This window comes from Gambusia affinis, linkage group LG05 (genome assembly GCF_019740435.1).
Source record: "Gambusia affinis linkage group LG05, SWU_Gaff_1.0, whole genome shotgun sequence".
In the NCBI taxonomy this organism is placed as follows: Eukaryota; Metazoa; Chordata; class Actinopteri; order Cyprinodontiformes; family Poeciliidae; genus Gambusia; species Gambusia affinis.
This window is the reverse complement of record NC_057872.1, coordinates 30,387,125-30,399,270: the sequence shown is the minus strand read 5'-3', so window position 1 is coordinate 30,399,270 and position 12,146 is coordinate 30,387,125. Positions and strand designations below refer to the sequence as shown.

Below are 12,146 nucleotides of genomic sequence, written 5' to 3'. Positions count from 1 at the left end.
TGAAGTTGCTCATTTGGGTTTGGAAATAAGCAGAGACTCATAATAAATCCCAGAATTTGTCCGTCATTAAGGTAGTTTTAGTGAGTCTCTCCTTGTCCATCATTTCCCGCTGTGTCTTTGTTAATGTCAACTTAATGTTTTACCTCTGAATGACGTCGAGCTTCGCGTTGCGCTCCAGAAAACTGCAAACATCGAGACTAATATGAACTGCGCAATAAACGTGAAAACAGCCACGAATAAACATGTCCGTAGTTGGCAATAGTTATAATGACAAGTTAGCACCGTTATAATTATTAATATTACGGTAAGTGTCGCAGCCATCTGAGCTGTGGAGCTGCAGGAGGAGCTCTGTGCGCTGCGACATCAAACTCAGGGCCGTAACGCAGAATCTGGACGCTGGGGGAGGGGGGCTTTAAAATCCTTCTTAGAGTTTTCCAGACAACAGTGGACCACACAAATTACTCACGTTTTTTATTTTTTGTACTGTTTATTGTACAATCTCCTCTTCAGTTCAATCTTATAAGTGGAGACACATTGTTGATGTTACCATTATAAAATAGCTTACAATTAAGTATTAGCAAAGATCAATGTGATTTTCACAGGAGGTGGAGTGTTGTTGTTAGCAGCTGCTGAAAGTAACTAAAAAGTTACTTTTAGTGTAACTTAGTTACTTTCCAAGTCAAGTAGTCAGTAATCTAACTAAGTTACTTTTTCAAGGAGTAATCAGTAGTCCGATTAAAGTTACTTTTTCAAAGTAACTATGCCAACACTGGTTTTGGCCAGATGTCAGTAGTGCAACAATAATGGATCCAACTTGCTATTAAAATCTAAAGAAGTCCTGAGCCAGGCCTACCACACCTAATCATCAGATTTTGTCAGTATAAACCGAAATGTCAAAAAGAAATATGAAGCAAAACCGATCAATGACAGAGGAAGAGTTTGAGGAAATAAAGAAATCCTTAAATTTTATGTCTGAGATATCAAAAATCTCACAGCAACAAAAGCAAATAATGAACTTAATGGGGGAGGTTAAAAAGTTGAAGAGACAGAATGTTGAGAAAGACAAGCAACTAGCTCTCCTGGAACATCGTGTGGCTGACTTCGAACAAAACAGTTGAATGAATGATGTTTTAATTAGTGGGTTGGAAACCAAGCCACGATCATATGTCTGGGCCGTGACAGAGGCAAACACTAATGAAGAAAGGGATGAAGGTCAATGATCTCTAAATAGCAGATAACATTATATAGCAAGACGAGCACGTTTTCTCAGTAAACAAAAGAAAATACAGCCAACATGGGCCTCAAACTGCAAGATTTACATCAAATTAAACGGTTCACCGGAGGAAGCCAAGGTCCTGCCCATCAGACAAATGGAAGAGCTGGATAAATATCAGAGAAACTAGAAGACAACAAGGCAACTTCTGCTGTAAAATCCAGTAATAAATCAAAAATATACACATGATTATAGACAGATATTGATCCAGACAAGCATTTCCTTGATTATTTGAACAACTGCCATTACTACACTGATAACTATATCCAATGCTTTAATTCAGATCAAGAAAGGTCAATTTTTCATCTCAGCAGCCACAGCCTTTATGTTAACTATCAAAATATCAAAGAATATTTATATCAACTAAAAAAGTCCTTCAGTGTTATAGCAATATCTGAATCCTGGCTCACCTCTGAGAAGGCAACAGATTTTCCAATGAAGGATATGAGTTCAATTATATTAACATAAATAATAAAAAATGGGAGGTGTAGCTTTGTACATAGATAATTAATTAAAATACAAGGTGGTATTAGACATGTCAGTGTCAATTGATGATGTAATGGAATGCATTACTATTGAAATCCAGTTTGAGAAGCAGAAAAATATTATAATCAGTTATGTGCACAGAGCAGCAGCATCTGACACTGAAGTCTTCACAAACTACATGGAAACATTGTTTGCTAAGATTTACCAAAAGAGAATTGTCTTCTGTGGAAACTTGGATACACTGAATCCAAACAAGGTTAAAGGGACAGATAACTTTATTGATACTACGCACAGTTTTGTTAGGATTCAGTTTGGTGTGAGAACTCTTCCCATAGATGATCTTTGTGGGAGAGTTCTGACGGGCTGGCGCACCTGAAGCGGATTCCACCAATCGGCTGATGACCTCTTAAGAAGCGGTGGAGCTGTCAGTCGTCGCTCGATGGTCCCCACTTGTTGGTCAGAGTCAACCTGAAGATCTTGTCACAGTTATTTCAAGTTATTCTGTCTTCTGCTATCCACAGACCCCGATTGTCGGTCTGGATCCAGCCCGGAGCCCCGTCAAGCCAAGGCTCGAATCACGGACTGATCACCGCCTCCAGCCCGGAGACTTGGCACCTACCTGCATCCTCTCCTCTTCCTCTGCGCCCCCCTCCGCCTGGGAAACCCGTTAAGCCGGCGAGCCGCTCACGACTCCAGAGAGCGATCTGGAATAAATCCGATCAAGGCTGATTGTAATAAACTTCCGAAATAAGAAGTCTCTGGTCTGATGTGTGAACCTGCATGTCAAGAAACTTAAATCCAACATGACAAGTTTAGGTTTGTATCCATTAGTTAGTAGTGCATACAAACATGATGGGTCCTAGTTTCTTTACCCACATAGAGAACACCACCAGGAGAACCCTAGTAAAGAAAGTATACTTTAGTATATTTCAAACATACTTACATTTGTGAAAGTATATTTTGAGTATGCTAAGTATTAAGTGTACTACCTATAAATATATATGAAGTGTAGTAAAAGTATGCTTGTACCAATTTTGACATTATAACTTTAAACACACTTAAATATAACTGGACCCATTTACTAATTGTTTTTAAATATGTCTGTCTGAGTAACAAGGCTGTCACTTGTCACTCAGTGGCAGCTTTGTCAGTGATATTCAGATGAGCAAACAGGAAACAGAGGAAGTTTAAGAACCTTAAAAATTGCTTCAACAGTCCAACAGATGAGATTGTTTTTATTTATGAGATTTACCAAAAACTGAAGAAACGGTTAAGTATTCCTCATTGAAACTTTAGAACGGTGTTAATCAGGAAAGCCAATCAACCTTCTCGTTCTCACAGATGAATCTGTTGTGAAATTCCTTAGAATATGATACCCAGCTCTCTTTGAATTTTTTTCCTGGCATATGCAATACTCCTCCTCCCAACATAAAGATATGTGCCTTTGGAAGGAAGCTTTAAGACAGAAACATGAACCATTAGAACATTTATTAAATAAAAATTGTACAGCAAGCTTATTGACATCAAACGGATAACTGTCAGCATCTAAATGTGTTGTCTCTATATGAATAAAGACACTTTAAAAGAAGTCAGACTCAAAGTAAATAAAAGGTGTTTCACAAACTTGGAAGATTGGATTTTAAAGATATAATGTTTTACAAAAGATCTAATTTTTTAGATTTTTTTTTGCTATAGTAATCTTTATTTGGCTTTCAGTGGAGAAGAAACCGGGTTGTGAGAAAGATGGAAGACATGCAGCAAAGGTCAACAGGTCGGGACTCAACCTGTGATAACTGATTAGACTGAGGAGTCGAACGTTTCACTCCAGCGCCACCGCCGCACCCTAAATGTTCTTGTTTCTACAGTTGAATCTAATTATTCAACTGCAACAGCAGCTTAGGATTTTAATAAAACTGAAATTTTCTCAGATGTTTTCAGAAGATAAATGACACTTCAAGGAGTTAAACATTTAAATAAACCAATGAAACAACAATATTTTATCCAAATCCAACATAAAGAAGTACTTCCAAAGATGAAGTCTAAGAATTATTCATCCCTCTGAACAGAATGCTTCATGAGAGCATGTGTTTGCAAATCAGGGGTTTTTCTTGATCACCCCTGATTTAACCAATGAAGGCCTTCACCAATCCGGTGTGAGGAAGAACTTTGTTTCATTGCATGTTACAATAATGGCCTAGTCAAAGGACTTGCCATTAACAGAAGCAAAAAGGTAGCAAATGCCCTGAATGTTCATAGATTTACAGCTGGAAGAATAAACCCAACTTTAAAGTTAAAGGGACAATGGCTACGCCAGGAGGAGGGTCTTAACGTTGTCACTCAACCTCATCTAGATTCTGCTAAATGTGCTAACGGCAGAGAAACAACTTACTGTTACAGTAAAACTGTATCCGCTGCCATCAGTGGCTATGCTAACTAGCCTGAGCATTCACAGCTGGATCTGCTGATTGGGAAAAGCAGTAGCAGAGAGCAGCCGCACTAGATTGTGACTGACAGCGCTAAGACCCGCCCCCAGGCTCTGATTGGTTGCTTCTAGTTAGCACTCAGAGCATTGGGAGAAGGCAGAGGAACCCAATGTTTTCACATCTTATTAGTCTGATTCCATACTGTTAGGACATGATAGCAGTTTCAACAAATATGAAAAATTATTTTTTATAAAAGTTTAGAAGTCATGTATAAGTCATGCAGCTTTAAAAATGCATATTTTTTGATAATAGTTCTTACCTGATGGTGAGCGGTTGTCCATTAACCCAGAGCCATCTGCCTTCACTATGATGTAACCCTAACCAGTATCCATGCCAATGATGGTAAAATTCGCCTCGAAGGGTGACAAACATCTGTGAACAGATTTTATTTCAGACTGTCATAAATCTTTTTTCCTTCAAGCTGTCAATCCATCAAGTTTATTTGAACAACACATTTTAGCAACGATGCAGTTCAAAGTGTTATATCATAAAAACACAAAAATACAAAGTCATAGAACACAGTTAACTGAAGCGTTACATTTTGTCAAGTGCCATCGTTACTAAATGGTAATCAAAATGTTTGTTTCATTGAAAGCAACTCCGGGCCGTGCTGTGGTGGCGCAGGGGGTTAGCACGCCCCACGTTTGGAGGCCTCAGTCCTCGACGCGGACGTCGCGGGTTTGACTCCCGGTCCCGGCGACCTTTGCCGCATGTCTCCCCCCCACTCCTTGCCCTCATTCCTGTCTGTCTACTGTCGCAAAAATGAGCCACTAGCGCCGTAAAAACTGTTCAGAGAAAAAACTGGGAAAAATAAATAAATGACTGAATGAATTAATAAATAAATTATTGTTTATGTCACAATAATAATTTTAAAAAAGCAACTCTAAACAGGTGGGTCTTTAGATTTAAAGGAACTCGGTGTTTGGGCTGTTTTACAATTCTCCAGAAGTTTGTTCCAGATTTGTGCTGCATAGAAGCTGAATGTTGCCTCTCACGTTTGGTTCTGGGGTTCAGGTTTAAATAGCATTTCACTGACAATGTCTTCCTGTAACATACAATCATCCATCCATCCATCTTCCGTTTCTCCGGGGTCGGATCGCGGGGGTAGCAGCTTCAGAAGGGAGGCCCAGTCTTCCCTCCCCAGCCACTTCCACCAGCTCCTCCAGAGGAATCCCAAGGCGTTCCCAGTCCAGCCGAGAGACATGGTCCCTCCAGCGTGTCCTGGGTCGTCCTCGGGGCCTCCTCCCAGTCGGACGTGCCCGGAACACCTCACCAGGGAGGCGTCGAGGAGGCATCCTGACCAGATGCCCCTCAACTGGCCCCTATCGACGTGAAGGAGCTGCGGCTCTACTCTGAGTCCCTCCCGGATGACTGAACTTCTCACCCTATTTCTAAGGGAGAGCCCAGCCACCCTACGGAGAAAACGCATTTCGGCCGCTTGTATCCACAATCTCGTTCTTTCGGGAACGTAGATTAACTGGTAAATCGAGAGCTTCGCTTTTTGGCTCAGCTCTCTCTTCACCACGACGGACCGGTAGAGCGCCCACTTGATGGCAGACACTGCGCCAATCCGCATGTCGATCTCCCGTTCCCTTCTTCCCCCATTCGTGAACAAGATCCCGAGATACTTGAACTCCTCCACTTGGGGCAGGACACCCCCCCTGACCCGGAGAAGGCACTGGGTGATTGTATCTCCTTGGGCTGCCAACTTATCGTGGTGGAGGGGTTTGAGTGCCCCAATGATCCTGGGAGCTATGCTGTCTGGGGCTTCATGCCCCTGGTAGGGTCACCCAAGGCAGACAGGTCCCAGGTGAGGGGTCAGAGAAAGTGCAGCCCGAAGATCCCGATGATGAGTAAAAACATTGGACTTGGCGTTCCCTCGCCCGGACGCGGGTCACCGGGGCCCCACTCTGGAGCCAGGCCTGGAGGGGGGGCACGACAGTGAGCATCTGGTGGCCGGGCTTTTACCCATGGAGCCTGGCCGGGCTTAGCCCGAAGAGGAAACATGGCTCCCCCCTCCCATGGGCCCACCACCTGTGAGAGGGGCCAACGGCGTCGGGTGCATTGTGTGTTGGGTGGAAGCCGAGGGAGGGGACCCTGGCGGTCTGATCCTCAGTTGCAGAAGCTCTTGGGACGTGGAATGTCACCTCTCTGGTGGGGAAGGAGCCGGAGCTAGTGTGTGTGAGGCTGAGAGGTTCCGGCTAGAAATACTCGGTCTCACCTCGATGCATGGCTCCGGTTCTGGAACCAGTCTCCTTGAGAGGGGCTGGACATACTTCCACTCTGGAGTTTCCCAAGGTGAGAGGCATCGGGCAGAAGTGGGCATACATGTTGCTCCCCATCTCCGCGCCTGTACGTTGGGGTTTACCCCGGTGAACGAGAGGGTAGCCTCCCTCTGCCTACGGGTGGGGGGACGGGTCCTGACTGTCATTTGTGCTTACGGGCCGAACGACAGCTCAGATTACCCACCCTTTTCGGAGTCCCTAGAGGGGGTACTGGAGAGTGCTCCACCTGGGGACTCCCTTGTTCTGCTGGGGGACTTCCAACACTCACGTGGGCAATGACAGTGAGGCCTGGAGGGGCGTGGTTGGGAGGAACGGCCCCCCCGATCTGAACTCGAGTGGTGTTCTGTTGTTGGACTTCTGTGCTCGTCATGGATTGTCCATAACGAACACCATGTTCAAGCATAAGGGTGTCCATATGTGCACTTGGCACCAGGACACCCTAGGCCGCAGTTCGATGATCGACTTTGTCATCGTTTCATCGGATCTGTGGCCGTATGTCTTGGACACTCGGGTGAAGAGAGGTGCGGAGCCAACTCACCACCTGGTGGTGAGTTGGCTCCGCTGGTGGGGGGGGATGCCGGTCAGACCTGGCAGGCCCAAACGTGTTGTGAGGGTCTGCTGGGAACATCTGACAGAATCCCCTGTGAGACAGAGCTTTAACTCCCATCTCCAGCAGAACTTCAAACACGTCCCGGGGGAGGTGGAGGAGAGTCTGAGTGGACCGTGTTCCGTGCCTCCACTGTCAAGGTGGCTCATCTGAGCTGTGGCCGCAAGGTTGTGGGTGCCTGTCGTGGCGGCAACCCTCAAACCCGTTGGTGGACACATTCGGTGAAGGAAGCCGTCAGGCTGAAAAACGAGTCCTATGGGGCCTTTTTGGCCTGTGGGACTCCGGAAGCAGCTGATGGGTACCGGCGGGCGAAGCGGCATGCGGCTCGGGTGGTTGCTGAGGCAAAAACTCGGGCATGGGAAGAGTTTGGAGAGGCCATGGAAAAAGACTTCCGTACGGCTTCAAGGCGATTCTGGTCCACCATCCGGCATCTCAGGAGGGGGAAGCAGTGCAGCACCAACGCTGTCTACAGTGGGGATGGTGTGCTGCTGACCTCAACTCAGGATGTTGTGGGCCGGTGGGCAGAGTACTTCAAAGACCTCCTCAATCCCACCGACATGCCATCTATTGTGGAAGCGGAGCCTGGGGACTCTGGGTTAGGCTCTCCAATCTCTGGGGTCGAGGTCGCCAAGGTGGTCAAAAAGCTCCTCGGTGGCAGGGCCCCGGGGGATGAGATCCGCCCGGAGTTCCTTAAGGCTCTGGATGTTGTGGGGTTGTGTTTGTTAACACGACTCTTCAATATCGCATGGACATCGGGGGCAGTTCCCCTGGATTGGCGCAGCGTCTGCCATCAAGTGGGCGCTGTACCGGTCCGTCGTGGTGAAGAGAGAGCTGAGCCAAAAAGTGAAGCTCTCGATTTACCAGTCGATCTATGTTCCCACCCTCATCTATGGTCATGAGCTTTGGGTCATGACCGAAAGAACGAGATCGCGGATACAAGCGGCCGAAATGGGTTTTTTCCGCAGGGTGTCTGGGCTCTCCCTTAGAGATAGGGTGAGAAGCTCAGTCATCCAGGAGGGACTGAGAGTAGAGCCGCTGCTCCTTCATGTCGAGAGGGGCCAGTTGAGGTGGCTCGGGCATCTGGTCAGGATGCCTCCTCGACGCCTCCCTGGTGAGGTGTTCTGGGCACGTCCCACCGGGAGGAGACCCCGGGGAAGACCCAGGACACGCTGGAGGGACCATGTCTCTCGGCTGGCCTGGGAACACCGTGGGATTCCTCTGGAGGAGCTGGTGGAAGTGGCTGGGGAAGGAAGACTGGACCTCCCTTCTGAAGCTGCTACCCCCACGACCCGACCCCAGATAAGCGGAAGAAGATGGATGGATGGATGGATAAGAGATAAAAGCTCATTAAAGTCAATAATATCATATTGCATATATGTTGAGGTTTTGTATAGTGAGAGTCAGACCTTGTTTATGGTCTTTCACCTCAATTCCCAGATATTCAAAAGTTAAATTACCTAAAAAGTTGTTTTTTCTTTTAATTGAAGAAATTCTTAAGGATTAGGGCAACACTTCCTCCTTTTTTGTTTTCTATTCTCACTTAAAAAAATTTCATTAGGAGGTGTTGATTCAATTTACATGGGCAATTCAGAATGGACCTTACTAAGCTCCGCCCACAACCGACCCACGTGACCACAAGTCTCACAAACAAAGCCTGGCAGCGCGTTGTTTCTATGGAAACATGACCGGATTAGTGCATCATTTCTACCGGATTTTCACAATATATCAGCTACTAGAATGAACGGAGGAACTAACAAGTTCATGTCATCATCTGGGAGGAGGTTACTGGTTTCTCAGTCACAAGCTGCTTGCAAACCTGAGGCCAGCAGGTGTCAGGCAGTTATGGTAGATCTGAACTTTGACCTCAATATGAGAAGCTACAGACTGATAGGCGGAACCAAAGAGCTCTGTAAAGGTAAAGGCAAATCTTCTGAAGTTGGGATATCATTTATTTAATTTCACATAATTATTGCGGTTGAAGCCACTTGTTTCTTAAAATTTGATGAAATCTATTTGTTCTACTTGATGTTTGTCGTCAATGATGTAAACTCAAAAGAACGAGGTAATGAGTCCAACGTTTAGAAACTACAGCGTCTGTAATGAGCCACAGCAAAGGTAAACAAAGGTAAAATAACCCGAACAGGTGATCAACTCAAAACCACTCCTACCTTTTTAATCTCTCTCTCTTAAGCACACCTGTTACCGTGGCAACCGCCTGCGTCCCGCAAGGCGAGCAAAGATTACGTTAAAAACAAAACATTCCGTCCGTTACAATACCAAATTTATTTCTGGATTATTAATCGTTGGTTCCCTGAACCCAGCGATGGTTGACTGACCAGCTGTACTTGGTGCTAGAGAGGCTAACAGGAGGAACAGTTTAGTCCAAAGCCTTTTCTGCTAAAATAAAATCTTCAGTGTGTGTCAGATACACGTTGCATATTGATCTGTTTAGCTAACGTGAGACTGTAGCAGACAGGCTACAAGGTGTAGAAGTTGTATCAGTGCTATTTTGCTGTACTTAGCTAACAGGAAGCCTGTTTGTGAGACGGCCAATCACGTGATCACATAGATTGGGCATCAGCCAATGAAAAGCGGCCCCTCTGGTAAGGTCCATTGTCAAGCCATTAATCTTCCAGAAACTTTCAGATTTGCTTTAAACTTCAAGAGTAGAAGTGGCATTTTGTTTTACCTGCTCTTCCCGATCATTAATTATCACCAAGTCTGCAGCATTATCCTGGCAGTACCGTCGACTAGCTTCCCAGTTCAACCCAAAAACACCTATGTGCTTAAACCAGTAGCAGTGCTCTCTGAAGGAAAGCCATCCCATCCTGCAATCCAGACATTTTGGTCTCACTAGACAAGGGGAAAGAGCAGAATGAAGTGAAACTTTGGTTAAATAATCTCAAAAGGAAAAATAAATTCTAAAAGAAATCCATGCAGACTTATTTAATATTTCAATCATCAAAATTATTCAAGCAAAGCTTTTAAAGGTAGAGTGCAGATCAATATTGGAAGGTGATTAAATTACGATATCATTCTAGTCAGAAGTAGTGTACCACAGTGTTCACTAAAAAAACAACAAACCAAAACTTGGCTGTTAACTTGTTGCTAATGAATCAATTTTACTGGCTCACTTTGTCAGAAAAGTGACCTTCAGCACTCTACCTGTGATAATAATGGTCAGCTACGTCATGAAAAACTGATAACTGAATAGTTCAAAAATAAAATGAATAATCAAGAGTTTCAAAGGTAATATAGAAATATAATTACTATCTAGAGGACAGAATTCTTCAACTGGAAAACTTTTATGGCTCAGGATGAAAGTGTAGATACGTTTTAGGTTATCAATCTCCCAGCATCGCATATATGCCTCATGTTTCGCTACGACCAGATGTTTCTGTTTCTCTTTATCCCACTCTATTTTGTCTCTGTCCAGCTTCGCTCTTTTTTCCTTCATCTCCTCTCTTTTCCTCTCCAGCTCCCGTTCCGCTTCCATCAGGGCCGCTTTCTCTTTGTACAGCTCTTCGTTCTCTTTGGGCAGCTCCTCCTTTTTTTTGTTGAGCTCTTCTTTCTCTTTAGTCAGCTCATCTTTCGTTTTTCTGAGCTCCTTTTCCCTTTCCCTCACCTCCTCTTTCTCTTTCCTCAGCTCAGCTTCCCTTTTGTTCAGCTCCTCTTCCTCTTTCCTCAGCTCAGCTTCCATTCTCCTCAGCTTCTCTGCCATTGTTTTCAACTTTTCTCTTGCTTCTCTCAGCTCCTCTTCCTCTTTGTTCATCAGATCTACCTGCTTGTCCAGCTCTGCTGTCTGTGTTCTCAGCTCATCTGTCGCTTTGTTCAGCTCATTTGTCTCTTCGCTCAGCTCCTGTTTGCCTTTTCTTAGTTGACCTTCTTCATTGATAAGCTTGTCTTTGTCTTTGTTCAACTCATCTTTTAGTTTTTTCAGTTCCTTTTCCTCTTTTCTCAGCTCCTCCTTTGATTTATCCATCTCCTCTCGCTCTCTTTCCAAGGCCTCTATTTTTTTTCTCAGCTCCTCTTGCTGTTTTTTCAACTCCAATTCCTCTTTTCTCAGCTCCTCTTTGTCCTTCTCCAACTTCTCCATTTCTTCATTAAATTTCTGTTTCTCTTTGATCAGCTCCTGTTTCTCTTTGTTCAGCTTCTCTGTATTCTGCCTCACATCCTCTTTCTTCAGTGTCAGTTGCTCTCTGTCTTTGGTATTATTCATTATCTTTTGATAATTTAGATTCTCTCGGTTCAGTTCATCTGTGTCTCGCCTCAGCTCATCTTTCTCTCGGTTCAGCTTCTCTCTGTCTCGCCTCCGCTCCTCTTTCTCTCGGTTCAGTTCATCTCTCTCTCGTCTCAGCTCCTCTTTGTCTTTTCTCATCACATCTATGTCTTTTTTCAGTCTCTCTTCCTCTCGTTCCATTTTCTTTAACTCTTTTTGCAGCTCCTTTAAATCTTTGTTCAGTTCCTCGTTATCTTTGTCAATTCCTTCTCTGGCCCAGATCAACTGTTTCTCTTCTGCCAGGATCTTGATCTGGTTATTCAAGTCCTTTTGTTCCTCAACCAGTTGACGTTTTTCTGTTGTAAGGGTGTTGATATTTTCATGCTGCTTGGTCGTCATTATAGCCACTGTAAAAACACACAAATTAGTCAGAAAGTCATTTAAACTATCTTCATTAAGATTTTCAGTTTCTTAGATCCTTTCAGGATTTCAGACAGTTTTCTTATGGCGCATTCACACCAAATGCAATTTGAGCATCATGGGTATCTGTTTTACATTCAAAGCCTACATATAGAGGTGCGCCGTGGTGCATTTTGCACTCCTACTGCTCCACGTTTTAAGCATTTCAGGCATGAGAAGCACGTCCAAAGCCAGAGTTGGAAAATCTGAAATTCTGCTGCTGGATGCGGAGCGTAAACCGATCAGAGAGACTCTGCTCTGCGCCGTAGTGCTCTGCAGTTCATGTGCTGCTAGGACATGCAGGCACCGATGCGGGTTGGCAGGTTGTCAAATG

The 12,146-nt window shown here is 44.6% G+C and overlaps 1 protein-coding gene across 5 annotated transcripts in view; it reads right to left on the bottom strand.

Moving 5' to 3' along the window:
• Positions 1-1,639: 1,639 nt before the first annotated feature.
• Positions 1,640-12,146, bottom strand: part of LOC122831852 (golgin subfamily A member 6-like protein 7) — a 33,692-nt gene continuing 23,185 nt past the window's right edge. For 3 of the 5 annotated variants that reach the window (XM_044118365.1, XM_044118360.1, XM_044118361.1), the window contains 4 exons: positions 10,405-11,760; positions 9,824-9,987; positions 4,502-4,614; positions 2,967-3,214 (listed from right to left, as the gene is read on the bottom strand). In XM_044118365.1, the coding sequence (XP_043974300.1) occupies positions 3,067-3,214; positions 4,502-4,614; positions 9,824-9,987; positions 10,405-11,760 (1,781 nt within the window). In that variant the 3' untranslated portion in view covers positions 2,967-3,066. Of the gene's footprint in view, positions 2,228-2,285; positions 2,464-2,966; positions 3,215-4,501; positions 4,615-9,823; positions 9,988-10,404; positions 11,761-12,146 lie in introns of those variants that run through there. The other 2 variants (XM_044118364.1, XM_044118363.1) reach the window with 2 other exon arrangements.